Source organism: Cebus imitator, unplaced genomic scaffold, assembly GCF_001604975.1.
Source record: "Cebus imitator isolate Cc_AM_T3 unplaced genomic scaffold, Cebus_imitator-1.0 Scaffold349, whole genome shotgun sequence".
Taxonomy (NCBI): Eukaryota; Metazoa; Chordata; class Mammalia; order Primates; family Cebidae; genus Cebus; species Cebus imitator.
The window spans coordinates 504,646-523,369 of record NW_016107664.1 but is presented as its reverse complement, the minus strand read 5'-3'; the positions used below and the strand labels follow the sequence as shown (position 1 = coordinate 523,369).

Genomic DNA, 18,724 nt, shown 5'->3' with positions numbered 1-18,724 from the left:
CCCAGGCATCCAAGGTAGGAGATCCACTTTCATTTTCCTTGGGTCTCCCTATCTTCTTTACAATGCTTTTATGCTTTGGGCAACATGATTTAACCCATGGCTCAATCAGATCTATAACGTATTAACAAGGCCTGCTTCTTTGTCTATTATATTCTGAATATTAAGAACTATCACGCGTTGCTGAGATGGTAGGGAAAAGGAAACAGATTAATTAGAAAATGATGGTCCTTACTTTGATGTACATCTCTTCCCAGATAAAAGAAACTGATTTAAGGCATTTAAGTCAAGCCAAAGTTTCCCAAAGTCCACTGTGAAGATAGTGCAGAGAAGGATGGGGTTGAAACAATTTCAAAGGAGTCATTGTAACATATAAGGCTTTTATAGTTCTTACAATGTGCCAAACATAGTTCTAATTATAACAACAAATAGCTCTTCTTTCTTTCATTAGTAATTGTTATCTTCATCAAGAAAGTTTGCAAAGAATTTTAAGGCAGTCTGATCACAGGCACTTACATATTTGTGACATGAATAATTGTTAAATCAGAAATCATCAGGTACAACAATTATTGACAGCCCTGTGATACACAGAGGTGTGAGACATTATGTCTGTTCTTAAGGGGCTTATAATTTAAGTGAGATAATAAATTGTCCATAAAAAGATGAAAATAAAAGCAAAACACTTAAAGAGCAAATGCTAAGTGCCCCATACATGAGTTCAGAAAAGTGATAATTGAGGGCTGGGCCACTATGGGCACTTCATGGAAGAGCAGGAAGTGAAGTGAGCCACAAGGGGTGAGTGATGAGAAGAGGGGGCATTCCAGGTAAGGGGCATGGACCAGCAAAGCAAGGGAGGGACTGTGTCAGGCACATCTGGGCATGGTGGGAGGCCAGGGTGAATGCGGCAGAAGTAGTTGGGGGACAGGGTGGTGAGTAGGGCCAGGGCACCCAGGCTAAACAGGCCAATGGAGGGTTTGAGCATGGAGGTGATGTAAACTAAATATTCTTTCAGAACTTCACAGTGCTTTGCAAAGTGCACTGGATTAGAGAGAAAACAGAAGTAGGAAGCCCAAGTTAGGGAAGATGGTGATAGCTCTGCCTTGGGGCAGACTAGGTGGGAAAACTGAGAAAAGTTCCAGGTACTTTTGATGTGAAGCTCGACACCTTGACTTCTCTGACCAGGGACCTGTGGACCTGTCCTTCAGCTTGTACCTTCCTGGGGGACACAGTTGTTTCCAGGAACCTAAATTAGCCAGTTAATCCCTGTGGGGTTCTCTGCTTCCTTCCCAGCATTTCTATTTCTCTTTCACTTTCTCTTTAGAATTATCTACTCAGTTTTGGTGGGACTACTTTGTCAGCTTTTAATATATTACTTAGTCTCTCATTTTAATTGGCTTGTTAATCTGATGTGTGTTTTCTGCCACATAGGCAGTGATATAATTCAACAAGATGTTGAATCTTAAAGTTCCCTGCAAGATGTGCGTATGGGGGCAAAGGCCAGGGAGCGGGTGGTGCGCATTTCTTTTTGGTTCTTTTTGACTGTTGGGAAGGGTGATTGGTGTTTAGGAACTCATCATCCCATGCAATATGTTGGGATACTGATATCCCTGCTTCTGGGCCTGTTATACACCTAAGAAATCCCATCTCTGTCTACCTGAAAAACTATCTTTCAGGCTAGAATTTTTCAAATTCTTCTGACCTTGTCTCATAGTAAGAAACACATTTTACATTTCAAGCCAACACATATATACATACAAAAATATATGTACAATTATATCTATCTCTCAATATGTCTATGTCTCTCTATACGTAACTATATATATGTGTCTATTTGTATATCACCTAAAGGTGTCTTTAAAAAATTTGTAGCCTTTGTATGCCTTGGCATTTTCTACTCCTCTTCATTATTTTCTTTAAAAAATGCTAGTTACAAACTACCAAACTGATTTAACAATCACTCACAATGTCATGAAAAACACTATGCCCTTCCCCAGTCTGGGCACATGGTGCCACCTAATCCTTCATGAAGATCCCTAGAAAGGTTGAAGTCACAGCCTCTTGAATGTCAGGGCCAGCCTCTTTTCCACGACTGCCTGTCTTCCTAGTCCTGGGTTCAAGGGACCCTCATTTTAAAAATGTGCCAGATTCATTCTTGAAGGAGAGCCTTTTCAGACTGGGGGCAGAGAGAATAAACATCTGGCCCAGTGATGAATAAATGGTATTTGGGCAACCTATCATATTATCAGGAAGAGAGGTCTTACTGCCCCAAAAGCAACTGATAACTATTGACTGGGAAGGAGACCTCCTCTCCCTGCTCCTTTCCAACAATCTCTGTTTTAAGATGATATCCTTCAGGAAAGGCTGAACTCTCTTTATCTAGTTCCCCAATAAAGCAGAAATAGTTGGCAAGAAAGTCTTATGTTGCTCCTAAATTCTAACTTCTGAGAATTCCTAATGGAATGGCTAGACTGGGATGTTTTGGGGTCTCCTTCTTTGAATCTCTAATGGGGAGGTAAGAATTAACTACAGTTAGATTCAAGGATATACAATGAAAAGGATCTAGACTCTGATGCGTTTTCTTTAAAAAACACTATACTCCGTCCACATCAACCCTGAACACATGGTATGGTATAGGGTGGTGTTTATTTAAATATTGGAATACCAGGACCATATCTATGTTGGAACAATCAGATCTCACAGCCTAGGTTTCTTCTTCTTCTCTTGTGACACTTCCGATTATTTCAATCCATGTCCTGGTTGCAGAGCCATGTTGGCAAGGAGATTTTTCTAAAGGTTTTTTTCTCATTGCTCAGAGCTAAAGGTTTTGTCCTCTGACCTTCTGATTCCCGCTCTGCATCTAATCAATGTCAGGTCACCACACGTAAAACTAAAAGGAGGTTAAATGGAAAAAACAAAAGCACAATGCCAAACAAGCTCAGGGCCCCAAGCCCACCGGGCCGAGATTAAAAAGCTCACCATTTTGAAATAGTACAATAGTACAGTCTCTTGGAAAAGAGAATATTTCTTGTTTACCCTCCCTGTCCCCCCCACCTCCCATTTGTTTGGTGCCTGATTTGTTTCCAGTTGCAGCAGGGAGGTCAGAGCAAGCCAGGAAAATGAATGGAATCAGCCTCCTGCCGGCCCGCCTGCAGCGGGCGGGTGTTACGGATCAGCGTAAAGCCAGCTTCCTTTCCCAGGCCTGGGCCGATGTAACTCACTGGAGTGGCAAATTACATCAGACCTACAGCTGTAACCCGACATTATGATTAATTTGATCAGTAATTTCTCCTGTTTTTCATTTTAATCGGTGTGACTATTCTGCTGTGGCAGGTCTTTCAGATCTAATTAAGATAAATTTCCGAGTAAAAGACTTGGCAGACTTTCCGAGTCAAATCCAGGCATCAAGTGTGAAGACCTGCAGCCCCAGTCCATCACCTTCGGGGAGGGCCGGGCCTCCCGCTCCGCAATCAGCCATTCACACTTAAGCAAATTCATAATCTCCAGCACTGCTTAGTCATTCTCTCAAAACGTCCCAGGCAGGAAAGGAAAGGAAGAAAAGCCCCAGACAATGTCATCTTTCCCCATTCCACTGATTTGCCCAAACGACATGGATCACCCCATAAGTGGATGCTTTACAGAATCCCTTAGATGATTTTGAATAAATTTTGAAAGCATTTAAAATAAATCCATGCGTATGAATATATTAAGCAAACGCAAGTATGTATACACACAAATATTGAAAACATTTGCATATGACTATGAGGATATGTAGTCCACATATACATACAGTCTAACCCTTTAGTGCAAGGAGACAGCTGTACACATATTGGGTGGGGATTGGCAGGACATAAGAGTTTATTTTCCTAATTTGTTTTCAACCCATGCATTCCTGTATGCATCCTTAGGCTGATACTGGTACAAGTTCTCATAGGTTTTGGTTCTTTGAAGATGAAAGTATGAAAGATTTCTTCCCAAAGCCCATCAGCAGAACCTGCCCATCCAATCTGGGGCAGGGAGACATTGGGGAAGCGTCCAGTTGTGCCTGGGTTCCTGGGTCCACCTGCCTCCCTACAGGAAATGCAAGGTCAGGCCAAGACCTTTGAAAGGGTGGGTGTTTTTGAAGACTTATCTTCCATTTTGTCGAGAAAACTTGTTTTTGTATTCCATGTTCTCACTTACAGGTGGAAGGTAAATCTTGGGGACACAGGGACATTAAAGACGGGAATAAGAGATGCTAGGGACTTCCAAAGGAGGGAGGGAAAGAAGGGGCAGGGGCTGCAAAATTTCCTTTTTTGGGTACCATGTTCACTATCTGGGTGATGGAATAAATGGAAGCCCAAACCTCAGCATCTTGTGATATACCTTTGTAACAAGCCTGCACATGTACCCCCTGAATCTAAAATAAAAATGGAAATTGAAAAAAAAAAAGAAACTATTGTCTTGCAATGATGGCACCACTTCCAATTATTATAAATTCCCCATTCAAACAGGAGTGACTATTTCTGAGAAGAAACATGACTGGAGTACGCTTGCTATGAACGTCTTTTTGTACACAGTCCTCCCGCACCCCTGCCCCCTTGAGAGTTTAAGGAATTTCTCCAAACCACTACTATGAAATCTGAAATCAGGGAAAAAGAGCCACATTCTGACTCTGTGTATGGCCTTTACATTTTGAGGATCACTTTGCTACTGTTTTGCACCTATCTTGTGTTTTGCTCTTGAAAAAGGGTGAAGTGATGGTAGTAGGAGCCGCTGCCTCCCCTCACTGAGGCAGGCACTCTCAAATGCACTGTGGTTACTGCATGAAAGACAGTGGGGAGACAGGTATGTGTGATCTTCACAGTTCTATAGCAACGTGATTTGGGGCCTACAAGTTAGCATGAGACCTTCTGACCTCTCACAGGGATTCCATTAGCCATCGCAGCTCTAATTTAGTTAGTGGCCGCAGACCACTTTAATTTCTGCATTGGTGTTTCAATTTTGTAGAAATGGTTTCAACAAAACTGGTACATTTACTAAAGAAAGAGAATGGGCTTGTCCTCGACCTCAACGTCAACCAGTAGAGTCACTGATGGATGAACAATGATCAATGAAGATTTAGATTAGGAGCCATGAGAATGACTTAAGCTACAAGAAAGATCAGAGAGGTGGGCAAATGAGAGTCTTTCCTCCAACAGTGCTATCTGCCTCCATGACACCAGGAGTCAAGTAATTTAAATGGCATCTCTTTAGAAAGAGGAAAATCCCACCATGAAAAAAGACTAACAAGAGGCAGATTCACTTTTTCACTTAAGAGGCTCACTGGCAATGAAAATAACATGTAGGTTGTGCCTTGAAGATGCATAAAATGGCTTTAATGTGATCATTGCAAGCAGGGAGCTTGGAAAATGCCCCATCTTTGCTTTTCTGCCTTTCATAACTTTCTGCCTCAGGTTGGTCCCAAAGACCAATTGGCTTTAGTCTTAGATTGCCCAGATTCCTTCCATGGAGTGCAGACTATGGGAGGTGGTAACTGCTCGAAGGAATATTCCTTTTTTGAACCTTAGACAGGAGTTCAAGATTATTTATATTTTATCTGATTAAAAAAAACAAAAAAACAAAAAAACCTAAGTTTCCAAGTCAATCAGTTTCCAGAGAGCTTTCCTTGGGAGAAGTGAGAGGATTTCTCTTAAATCTTCTCCCCAAACCCCTAAATGTTGCTTTGTTCTCTTTAAATGCCATAGTCACAACATCACAATACAAGGACAGAGAATTCATGTGTGGAAAGAGCAGCTAGTCTCTGGGAAGATATGGAGTCCAGCTGAGAAAAAAAAAAGAAATCTCTAACTTTACTTCTTTTTTATGGCAGTTAAATATCTCCTGGTGTAGAAAACTAAGTGGAAGTGCTGAGCTGAGCCCTGTCGAACTACGGTTCAGACAAAATAGGCTGGAAGGGTTGCCTTGATAGGAGCCCAACTGGGCCTTCAGACACAGCTACTAGTTCTGAGCACAGAGCTGACAGCATACAAATACAGGGCACCCCTCCACTACTGTATTCATCGGTGGCTGCGAAGGCATCCCCACCCAGTGGTCAAGGACACAGAATTGCCCTATCCAGGAGACAGCCACTCCAAGGGGCACCTGAACCTTGGCCATGGGGGCTTCTGTCCTGCATGTCTCAACATGGTGCCTTTCTGTGCCTCGGCTCTGCACTTACAGGACTGGTGTTTTCAGCCAGAATGCCCAATTTAGTTCTGAACAGTGGAAGATGAGAGAGAAAGAAAACACCAGTGACTCTGAGAGTCCATTTTTAAAAATAGGAAATAGAAAAAGAGCAGGATAGGAGCCTTGGAACTAAGACAATGCCCTACAGACGTGGAGTTTTGACAGCCTGGTGCCCTAGACGACTTAGTCCTGGCTTACCATACAGATTTCAGACTGATGTGACCTGTTGTTTGGAATCCAGACCCTCTTAAAATGCAGGGGTGGAGAATGAGGGTCCCAGGGATTGGGGGATTTCCTGACCATTGAAAATTCCTTAGTCAAAAGATGAGGAGGTGCAGGTAAGGAGGGGAGAGGGTGCACACTCTCCCAGTTCTGTCGGTACCATGGGTCAGCAGGGGCACCCTTGCCATGATTCTCATACTCTGGCATAGGGAGGCAGGAGTCCAGCTGGGTGAGCAGGATAAACAACGGGCAGTAAAGAAATGGAAGGAAGAAAGGAGGACTATCTGAAAGAGAAGGTCTTTCAACTGCCAAGACTTCAGCTGCCATGAGAAGCAACCCAGCCAGGCATTTTATAAAGTGATTTTCCTCATTGCCAACTATCAGAACCATACCGTGTTTCAGCTTTCTATCTACCCATCTATCTATCTACCTTCCTACCCACCATGGAATCTGTCTTCAATAAAATTTCTTTGGATCAGTGTTTTGTGGAAGAGAATTTGAGAAATGCTGACATGGAAAACACTGGCAGCCAATAAGGAAATAAGAATATATATTTCACTAATAACCAAAGTGAACATTGCAGAGGTGGTAAAACAGAGACACTTTGAAATCAGACAGACTAGATCTGGAATCTCAATTCAGCCTTTGTTAGTGATGTTGAGAAATTTGCTTGAACTTTCTGAGACTCAGTTTCTTTGGGTTGGGATGAAGGCGATTTTAGCCTCTTCTGCGTTGTGGTGAGGAGAGAGAGAGAGATCAAAGAATTTAGTAAAAGATACATAACTAAAGGATCATGGTTATTCCAGTTAGAACTGTGAACTCATGGGGCCAATGCATAAAATAAGTATATAAAAATGCCCTTCATAAATTTCAAAACAGATGGCAAATATTCGCCAAATAGAATAAGGAGTATTTGAGTATGCATATGTGATGTCTGTTACAGTGTGGTACATATATCGTTTTTTCTATAGAATTTAAACCATGCTATTTGTTTTATTTCATAAATAGAATGTGGAGATAGAAAGGGTTTAGAGATCATCTAATATAAACTTTTTGTGTAATAAGTGATGCAACTGAGTCCCAAAGAGATTAGGTGGCTTGCCCATGGCCACTAATTAGTGATCTAGTTAGCGGCAGAAGTGAGATAATCAAGATTCATTTTCTTTACTCAAATACTAAAAAACACAACTTTGGGAATTTAGAAAGAAAAAGTAATTCTTGGTTATTAATAACAATATTGATGGGCTGGGCGCAGTGGCTCACACCTGTAATCCCAGGACTTTGGGAGGCTAAGACAGGCAGATCACTTGTGCCCAGGTGTTTGAGACCAGTCTGGGCAACATGGCAAAACCCCATTTCTTCAAAAAATACAAAATTAGCCAGGTGTGGTGGCACATGCCTGTAGTCCCTGATACTTGGGAAGCTGAAGTGGGAAGATGGCTTGAGCCTGGGACGTCAAGCCTGTAGTCAGCTCTGTTTGTGCCACTGTACTCCAGCCTGGGTGACAAAATGAGGTTCTGTCTCAAATAATAACAGTAATAATAATAGTAATAATAATATTGATGGAAAAACTGAAGTTCTGTGAGTGTAACTTGGAAGTCTTTAAGATTATATGGTTAGGCAGTATTAGCATTACATGACAGCATGTCTATAGTCCTTTCTTTCTGCTCTAAACCCCTTGGTGCTCCACAGCTCTGAGATGCCCTTTAGTGTAGGTTTTCCCTGTGCTATGTGTGCTCCCCACCCCCTTCCACAGAAATTCCCAGTACCTCTCTGACTCAAGATGATGCTGTGAAACTGACATGCAATTATTAGCCTCATTCTAGCTGTGGGTTTTTGTGTAGTTTGCAGGGCATTCTTTTATTGTGTGCACATGCATTTTTATATTCCTGTGATGATTTGTTTTTGTTCAACTTTGAGTTCATGTGTTTGTCTCATATTCCCCAGCAGGTTACAATATCTATAGTCAAGGATGGAAAAAAGGCAGGCAGGATACCAACAGTTTTTGAGTGCCTGCTATCTATCAGGAACTACATTAGATGCTCTCACATAAGCCATTGCATTTAATCCCCACACCAACTCTCCAACCGGTGAGGAAACTGAGGCTCAGACGGATATGCTGACTTGACTCAAATGTCCAGCAGGGCGAGCATTCAAACCCAGGTCCATCTGCTTCTAAAGACCACACTTTCTCTAAGGCACCATCTTGTCTGTTCTGCAAACTCTCCCCAGGACAATGCACAGCACAAATGCTCAATAAATATTTACACATTGTGATAGAAGTGCTTTCTTTACAACCTGAAGAATATTCGCTTGCACGTCTACGCTTTGGAAGTGAATTTAAAAACCAGTGGAAAATTTACCCCAAACTTTTGGGGAATGAATTGAGGCTACAAGATGAGGAATAACTTGTGATCATAAAAGCACTAGCATATTATATTAAGTTCACATAAATACTGGCCAAGGGTTTCTTGTTCAGAGCAAAGTACCAGCCAGCACATTTTGGGCATCTCAAATTGTCAATAGACCCTGCATCTATGCATATGAAAGCAAAACTGTTTCAGAAGCATTCTGAGCTAGACTTTGGGATTAGTTTATCAACCGCCATCCAACAGTGAAGGAACTGGACAGTGTATGTGGCTGTAGGCTCTTTGCTGAGCTCACTGCAGACAGACCATGGATCTACCTACCCCCACTGTCAGGATCAGAGTGTTTTTGTTTTCTTTGAGAAGTGATCACTTGCCATGTTCAAATGCTGCAAGAATCTTCCCGCCCGCCTTTGAGTCTGGCACCCTTATCATCTATTGCTACTTGATGTGAGTTTCCATAGCCAGTGGTGTGAACACGCTTTCTGCTTTGTTAAACCCCTTTCTACATGATTTGACTAATCTACGGAGCAATACCCAGGAATGGTAAATCTAGACAATGACAAAGCAGCACTGCAGTATGTAAGTAGATTCCTGGTAAACTAATTTTTCCCCTGCCACTCTCAAAGCAATATAAACTTTGTTGTTCCTCCTGGATCTCAAATGCTTGTAATAAATTCTTTGAAATGTCAGTAATGTTGAACTGAGGATTTTTTTAAGGAGATTTTCTTTCTTTCATAAAGGGAAAAATTGTCCCTTGCAGAGTATATGGGTAAATATGTTTTGTTTATTTTATTTGGTACTTAATACGGTTGGGTAAAGGGATTCTCATTTCCCACCCGACCTCTCACTGAATGAGTGAATCATGAATGAAGCTCTCAATTTTCTGGAAGGTAGTATAAACAGAAATAAATTCATACACTTTTATATCTTTAGGCTAATCAACATTTGCTTAACAAATTTATAGCATACAAAGCATTCTCATCAGTATGTTATATTTAATTTTCATGATAACTCTCTGAGCTTAGATTTTCTTTTCCATGCCTACCCCATGTGGACTCTTCCAGCTTTCCAAAGGTCCTCAGAACTTGGATTGCTCTGGGAGAATGTTGTCTACATAATGATACTTCTATTATTCCCACTAAACTTAATTTCATAAAATCATAAATTAGTTCAGTGAAAAACGTCAGCCAAAAGAGTTGATTGTCATAACATTTCAATTCAATCAAAAATGATTGCTTTACTAGATCTGTACAATGGTGAAGATGGATTTCTAGCCCCTTCCTTGCCCCAATTTGTTATTCAACATGCATTTGTTTTTCTACTGTGCAAAATTTGGTGCAATGTTCAAGTTCAACTAGAAAGTGAGATCAAAGACCTGGCCAAAATTTACAATGGACAGAATGTCATTGACTTTGGAGGATGTTTGCTAACTAAATCATCTACACAGCCACTAGCAAAGCTGAGAGGGATGAGGGTGAGATGACGCATTCATTTCAGGCGCTGAATTTAAAGGTGTGTCCAGAAACATAGTAATCAAGATGAATAAGATGTTAATACAATATTTTGAAAATAAAAATGAGTGTCAAAGATTCATGATCAACCAAATATCCATATGACTGAGTTTTTTCTTTTGTCTCTGACTCCAGTATGGCTCAATATAGTTACCAATCCTGCATTTAAACCTTTAAATGTGTTTTTTTTTCATAGATTTTTGGCATTCATTTTGATTTTTGAAAATATTTCATTCAAACATTATCTGAATTTTTGAGTACACCCTTAAATTCTGCATCTGAGATGAGTGCTTCCAAGCCTCACCATTGTCTCAGTCTTGGCTAGGAGAACTCTGCATAGTGATTTAGTCCCGTGTAGGTGCAGAGATGTCTGAGTTCTGTATTTAAAGTGGCCACACAAAGGAGTTGTATGAATATACCCACATAGTCACCCAATTCTACCCAGTTTTAGGCGTTTGTAACATAAAACGCCAATGGAACTGAAGGAGTTCTACATTTAATTTTTCCTCCTCCCTTTTATAGATGAAAAAACATAGTCCCACAGAGCCTTGAGAAATATTGTGGTAAACTCATTAAGACTAATTGCTGGGAGAAGGGGATTTGGCCTAGAACACTGGTGTTTTCTATAGGGTATTGCTTTAGAGAAATGGAAAGTCCTATAGGTCTAGCTCCTTCTCGAGGCTTTGGGCTCTTTATTTTAAAAGTGATAATATACCACCCTCTCCCATCATATATACACTTTAGAACTTAGTACTAAGTTTGCCAGTGAGAAAATATCTCAAATGGGAAGACCAGAAGGCGATGCCCATGGCACACCAGAGGTGGGATTCAGATGCAGTTTTACTCTGCTGTGCCTGAGTGGTAACTAGACCTTTCCATTAGCAAATGCACATGGCTGAGAATACATTTTACACTCTCAGGCGACTTCAACTCCAAGGAAGTGACGGTGCCCCTCATTCCTCATGCAAGCACAGATAGCTTTCACTCTCCAATTCCTACTGATCTCTCTCTCCCTCTGCTATTTATTAAAATGTGCAATAGAACAAGAAAAGGAAAAGATTATCCTACGTCCTGCCATGCAAGATGGTACACAGGAGGCCAAGGTTAAATGCCGCATTTGGCTTCTTAAGCTTCTCCAATGTATAGGTGTGGAAAAGCAATCTGGGACCAGTGCTTATAGCAGTGGCTCTCTGAGGATAAAAACTTGACTTTAATTTGGACTCTCTGGCTAAGATAAAATCTGCTTCTGCTACCATTATCCCAGTTACGTTTGTCCTCCGCCGTCTTTTCACTCTGCCACCCAGCTGAGTAGGAAGAAATTAACCTGACCTTGAAGGATACTCAGAGAATCTTCAGGACTATCGAGTTTTCAATAGCCAATAAAATTCCAGAGGCCTACTAACATTAAGATTTAGACTCATAGGCCTGAAAAAGACTTTAGACCACACAGATGAGGGAAATGAAGTCCAGAGAGCTAAAGTGACCTATCCAAAGTTGTGAGTTAGTTACAGGCAGGTTCAGAACTAGAAGGGGACTCAAGCCCTTACCCTCTTCCACCTATACCATGCCTGGGCTCCAACCATGCCCAAGAAATCTCCAGACCACTCAAGAGGGAATATGTGCACAACAGGGATTTTATAAGATGTCTGAAATGTTACCAGTATAAATAAAAACTCCCAAGGAGTTTTCTTTTCAAGAAAATTCTTTTCAAAGTTCATAGAAATGAGGGTTTTATTTCACCATTCTTATGCTTATGGGGTATCTCTCCAGATTAAAATTACATATTGAAACTGTTTTTTTCTACCTAGATCATGTCTTTTGCACCCAATAATTGCTTTCATTTATGTTTCTGATCTGCTTCTATCAAACACAGTCTATACTTCTAGTTTTAGATTCAGGCACGGCCTGTGGACCGTGGGTTTGAGCAAAAATAGGGAGGATGGACTGCTATCCATCCTGGAACCCAAGGACTAAATTCAGCTCACAGTGCATCTTGTTTGTTCCATACACTGTTATTATAAATTTGATTTTGAGTTTTACAACCAAGGCTACTTTACTTATTTACAGGGATTGCCAGACCCTGAAGACTTCTGTCCTTGCATTTCCTGTTTAGAACTTCTCTCCTCAAGCTTCCTGGGCAAGAATGAAGCCATGGGTGGGTGGGTTTGAGTCTCAATGGAGAATCCATAGACGGACCTCCAGGGGCCAGCTTCTAGAGTGTGCTTTAGACCACCAGACCTCCTATAATGCTGAGTGATCAAAATTAATAAACAAAGTGATCCCCCTACCTGGGCTTCTCTGAAGGGATAATACTTTAGATTCCTATGTGTCTTAAAACAACTTGGTTTTGTAAATGTAATCCATTTCATGGAATTGAGTAAAAGAGTGAAATAAAATTATATTGCAAATTTACAGGAAAGCCAGATAAGAGGTATTTGGAGAATTTTTGTTTAGAGTGTTACTACCCACCAACACTATTAATCTTTTTTTTTTTTTTTTTTTTTTTTTTTTTTTTTTTTTTTTTTTTTTTTTTTTTTGAGACAGAGTTTCACTATGTCACCCAGGCTGGAGTTCAGTGGTGTGATCTTGGCTCACTGCAACCTCCGCCTCCTGGGTTCAAGTGATTCTCCTGCCTCAGCCTCCTGAGTAGCTGGGATTATAGGCATGCTCCACCATGTTCGGCTAACTTGTATTTTTAGTAGAGACGGGGTTTCACCATGTTGGTCAGCCTGGTCTCGAACTCCTGACCTTGTGATCCACCTGCCTTTCCCAAAGTGCTGAGATTACAGGTGTGAGCTACCGTTCCCAGTCATTAATTTTTTTTTTTTTATCTCAAGAAATGACCTCACCCAAATATACCACACAACCTACTTACATTTATTTTTTTCTGAAGACAAGGCAGCATCGGCACAGTTTTAGAAATAATTGTTGTCCTCCAAAGTTTTGTTTCTAAAGCAAAAAACCTGATTGACTGGCTTTCCCTGATAATCTACATGGCATAGTTCTAAACTAATATAAATCTAGCAGATTTTTGATAATGTAAAAAAGCCCACATGAAAATAAAGAATCGTAAAATGAAGTTTAGGCTGTCATATATGAATTCAGTTGATCTTTATTCCCTTAATAATCTTCAAACAAAAACACTTTATAAAGATCATTACTTTTGGTAGTTAAATATCTTTGCAATTAAATATCTTTGCAATTCCTTTTAAACAGTTTCATTTTAAAAAGTTCAAACATTCCGTGTTCCACAAACTGAAAAAGCCTGCAGCTAGTATGAAAATTTTTTTCAATCACAAAATTCTCTATTTCCTTTATACATGCCTGTAGTAAAGGAAAAAAGTCCTTTTATGCCTTCTGACACAGATTTATTCAAAATTAGTTCTGTATCTGCTCAGTAATGTTTTAAAATGTGTACAAAGTCACTCATTTGGTGGTCATCTGTTAGATCCACAGAAGTTAGAGTAATAGCTCCTGTATATTTAAATGTATGCTAAACATATTTATTAAGTTTGTAAGTTAAAACTTCAACAATGAAAAATTAGAATATTCTCTCAGCATTGCAAAGAAGGAAATGTGGCTCTGAGCCTTCATTTATTGCAAAAACAAAACAAACAGCCCTGAGATTTCCACGAGAAACTGTTAGGAGAACTTTTGGAAATTCTAAGTTTATTTCCATGAGGCTGAGTGGTCGCTTCATCTAAAGTCCCATCAACAGTCATTCAACAGGGCTGGAATGGTCGATAGAGATTTACAAAACTCCGACAGTGTTCAGGGAAGGCTGATGTCACAGAGCTCAAAACTTTCACCTAATAGGAAGGAATACTGGACTATATGGGACAACCAGGGACACAGCTAAGTAATTTCATTCCTCAAGGAAGGGCAATTTTTTTCTTTGGTAATTTTTTTGTATTTTGGATCCTGGGATAGATTAATTAGATGGTATATAGGTACATCTAATATAAGTGTTCTTAAAAAGTATTACATCCATTTTTTTGAATAATAAGGTTGAATCCCAAATGGGACCAATATTAAAGTTGCTGTAATCATGCATTTTGTAAATTTGATGACACCTGCTCTCTCTGTAGCTGTTAAGCAGACAATGAAGACATTTTTGGCTCATGTTCATTTCAGTACTATGTCAAAGGTGTTATGTTGTCTCACCATCGTAAGATTCATATAAATACATCTGGAAAATCCACTCATGAAAATGTTCAAATTGAAAGTAGCCCTGGCCCAAGTGCCCAGAAAAACATGACTCATCTCTCCCAAATGTGTTCATTTCTAGGAATGCTTTGAGCCCCACTGAGAATCCATATTGAAAGAGACAAAACTATGGGACAACAAGCTAGGTTCTAAAATACCAAGTCTCTCATCCTCCTGCCTTTCTGTCCATGTACCAACCTGTCTTTATTTTGTATACTTTTCCACTTAGGAGCCAAGGAGAGCATCGCTACTGTCATCCTCAGGCTGGGGAGAGTTTGCCTGACTGAGGTTCATACCCACCACTATGGCAGGGGGATGAGATGGCATTTGAAACAGGTGCATAGGCTGCTCACTCTGTTGGACTTTGTCATAGTACTACAAATACATGAAGTCATCTGAAATCTCACAGGGAAAAATGTCATTGTGCAAGTCAAAGAATGGATGGCTTGGCTGAGTTATTAATGTCTGGATCTGATATGTCATCATAACAGTCATTATGTTTTGAAGCTAATTTATTTGAAAGGCACCTAAGTTAAACATTGTTTTCTGAAGTTTAAAGTTTTTTATATATATGTGTATAAATATTTATGTGTGTGTATATGTATATATATACATATATGTGTGTATGTATTATATATACATATATATATGTATATGTATTCCTGAATACACCTATCCATTCCTTCTCAATAGGTAGGTTACAGATGAGGTCTCATGATTAGCCTGAAATATCTATTTATGATGCCCTCAGCCTCGCAGTAATAAAGTAAACCTATAGAAGTTTTATTCTTTTATAAAGATGCATATTTGTTGAGACTCTTGGCATGAATTTAGAGTACTTGTTAGTCTGTGGAGTAATGGTTGGAATCTGGGACATAAGACTGGGGCTAAATTTCTTTGCCCTCCTAACCCCAGAGGGTCTTTAGAAAAATAGAAACAAGAGAGCACAAAGTACTTAAGGTGAGACACTGTTGTATTCATAATATAGAGAAATAACCACCATGCCTCATGGACAGTGGATGCAGTTCTCCACGGGGCTACAAAACCGTGCTAGTAATAATTTTAATTGGATGCTATCTTTGCTGCCTTCAAAAAGTATCATAAAATGGAATTATTACAGGCTCCAAGTGCACTTATAGTGCCGGCCTCTCACAGAAGGAAACAGATAACATTTATCCTTTGGAGGGCAACTGAAATGGGCTTCTATTTGTTTCGTTTACATGCATCCCCAGTTGCCTGCTAGTTGCTTCCTCTTCCCTATGTCTAAGAGATCAATTTGAATTAGACACTGCAGAACTGGATGCTAAGTTTTGCTGGCCCTCTGCCTTTGGGAATGGCACTACCCCGTGGAAAGGTCTTTGGTGCTCCTGGGGGTGGATGGGGAGCAGGGAGAGCCTACCTGTAGAGGATTGGGTGGAGTGAGCGGTGAAGGCAGGCCATGTCCTGGAGACTGACTGGGTTTCTGCGGCGGGCTGGAGCTCTGCTGGGTTGGAGATGGTTGGTTCTGGTTCTGGGGATGGGAGTGGGGTTGCTGCTGCTGGGGCTGAGGTGCCTGTTGCAGCTGAGATGTAGGAGCTGGTGGTTGCTGGGAGGCGGGTGGTGGCTGCTGGGGTGGGGTGGGCTGCGGCGGTGGCTGCTGCTGGGACTGTGAGGGTGCCTGCAGGGCTGGCTGAGGGTGCTGGTTGGTTGACGGTGGAGGCTGCTGCTGCTGCTGGAGCTGGAGCTGGAGCTGCTGGAGCTGGGAGTTCAGGGATGAGGTAGCTACAAGGAGAGAAAGCGAATACGGAGTGAGATAACATGACAAAGTGTTTTGACAGCCTGTCCAGCGCAAGCGGAGAAGGGTCAGCTTTATAAAATTCTAATCCTCTCCCTGTGAAGCTCTTTGGTATTTAAGAGGGTTGTGGGCACCGGGAGAAGTAAGGTCACTTCTGGGGAAAGTTTAGAATTTTGGGAGGACCAGCATATAACACATCAGGCATTACTTTAAAAGGTGGTAAACAATGCAAGCCAAGGGTGTATGCCGGGAATGGAGATGTGTTTAACTACTTTCTCTCTCTCTTCCTTTCCATGCTGCTTAGGAAATACACTCATGCTTTCAAGATTTCATTTAGACTGTTGAAGTTCAACTAGTTTAATTCTTTTGGTAAGTGCTTGACTGGAGTTAAGTGCAAAACACCAAATTGTTTGCAATTGCCTTTTCATCCATCATCAGTATCATTAATGGTACCATTTTCACTTGCTACTTCAGATCTCCACCCATTTGCTTAGGCGTCTTAGTGTCAAATTTCTATTTTTTTTTTAATTCAAAAATAGTACATGCTTCTCCATTTTGCAGGGTCAAAAGCCTGAGTCTGATTTTTTTGCCTGCTGATTAAAAGGGCAGAATCCCCAAACCAGAAGGCTGATACCAGGTGACTGTAAACCAGGGTGGTGATTAAACATCAGCACTCAAGGACAGGACTTGAGTGCATCTAAGGACTGTGGGGAAGAAATCATCTTTTAAGATCTTGTTGAGAGAAAGGTAGAGTCGGTGGGAGAAGCTGCCTTAGCACTGAGCACGCAAAATTTGTTCTCACATGCCCATGTAGCACTGAACAATTTCTGCAGCAGGAAGCTGGTTCATTTGACCTAAGAATGATCTAGAGAAAATTATGATTAAAAACCAAGTTCACTTTCTTCTTTGCCTAAATCTCAGTCTAAAAGCGGTCTAACAAGCCCATGGCCAAATAAATATATAAGGATCAATACCAAACCCACAGGCCTTGGTTGTGATGTTTTCCTGCCTCTCCTACTTAGAATTAGTCAAGATTTCCAAAGGTCATAACTGCCATTTGCAACATCAAACTAGTCCCTATTTTTAAAAATGCTCATTAAAAAAAATCAACTGCCTGTAATCTCAGCATTTTGGGAGGCCAAGGCAGGCAGAACACCTGAGGTCAGGAGTTCAAGACCACACTGGCCAACATGGTGAACTTGTCTCTACTAAAAATACAAAAATTATCTGAGCATGGTGGCACACGTCTGTAATCCCGGTACTCGGGAGGCTGAGGCTGGAGAATCTCTTGAACCCGGGAGGCCAATGTTGCAGTGAGCTGAGATAGCGCCACTGCACTCCAGCCTGGGTGACAGAGCAAGACTCTGTCTTAAAAAAAAAATCTTCTGGTTCTGTAAAGTGACTTATGGTATACCTGCCTTCACACAACAAATACGTTCTGAAAAATATGCGTACATTGAACCATATATTGAGGGGACCTGAAGAATTTTCTCCAAAAAAAAAAAAATCAGCCAGTGAGAATTTTTGTGAAGTTAAGAACCGTTTTTAAAATTTATGGAATGCCAGTTTGGGCACTGATCACATGCCAAGTAATATGTAAGATTTAAAAAGGAGACATCGTCCTTTATTCACAGAGCTTACAAACTATTTGGAGAAATAAGATTAACTTATAGGAAATAATCAGGTTTGGAGGTACCCATTGCAGAATGCTGCTAATGGTAGATGCTTGAGACATATGTGTTAATTGACTGAACGATCAACAGTGTAAAACTAACCAAAAGGGCTGGGAGAGTCAGAAGAGGTGGGCCTCTGTGGGCTGCAGAGACTAAGGTAGCATTCCTGGCAGATGGGAGTGTGGACAAAGAGGGATCAGGAGAGTGAGGCGCAGGAAGAGAGGATGTTCCTGGCTGGAGATACACCCAGATGAGCAGTGTGGCTTGATTGATGTTTCTGAGGGACAATGTGGAGAATGGATTGCCTGGAACTGAGGGTCTAGGGAGTTTTGAATGCCTTTAAACCCTAGAGTAGGTGGAGAGCCTATCTTGTGAACATGGTGGGAAGATACATCCTCTCAATCTTTGGTGTAAGTGAGATTTTAAACATATAAATCAGGTTTGCTTGAAGGAAAGTGTAGCTATATTGGTGAAATGACAATGCGACCAACCCAAGGGGTATCAAATACCAATTCTGTGATCTCATGTACCATGAAGGGCTTCCAAGATAGTCCAGTTGGGATAGCAAGTCCTTACTGGGCCATTGAACTGTTCTAGGTCTGTGCAAGCAGCCCAGCGTGTGGCCTGCCTTGCATGTAAAGCCAGGGTGATCTGGGGCTTATGATAGGATGGTAGAGATAGAGATGGCATGAGGGAGGCCTGGAAAGTACCCCGGCGTCATCCTGTTTATTGGACCTTTTAGAGAAAGGCCTGCTTTTCCCATTTCCC

The 18,724-nt window shown here is 41.0% G+C and overlaps 1 protein-coding gene across 4 annotated transcripts in view; it reads right to left on the bottom strand.

Moving 5' to 3' along the window:
• POU6F2 (POU class 6 homeobox 2) overlaps positions 1 to 18,724 on the bottom strand; it is a 473,172-nt gene that overhangs the window by 112,797 nt on the left and 341,651 nt on the right. For all 4 annotated transcript variants that reach the window (XM_037730523.1, XM_017506155.2, XM_037730520.1 and 1 more), the window contains one exon: positions 15,909 to 16,270. In XM_037730523.1, coding sequence (XP_037586451.1) covers positions 15,909 to 16,270 — 362 coding nt within the window. The remainder of the gene's footprint in view (positions 1 to 15,908; positions 16,271 to 18,724) is intronic.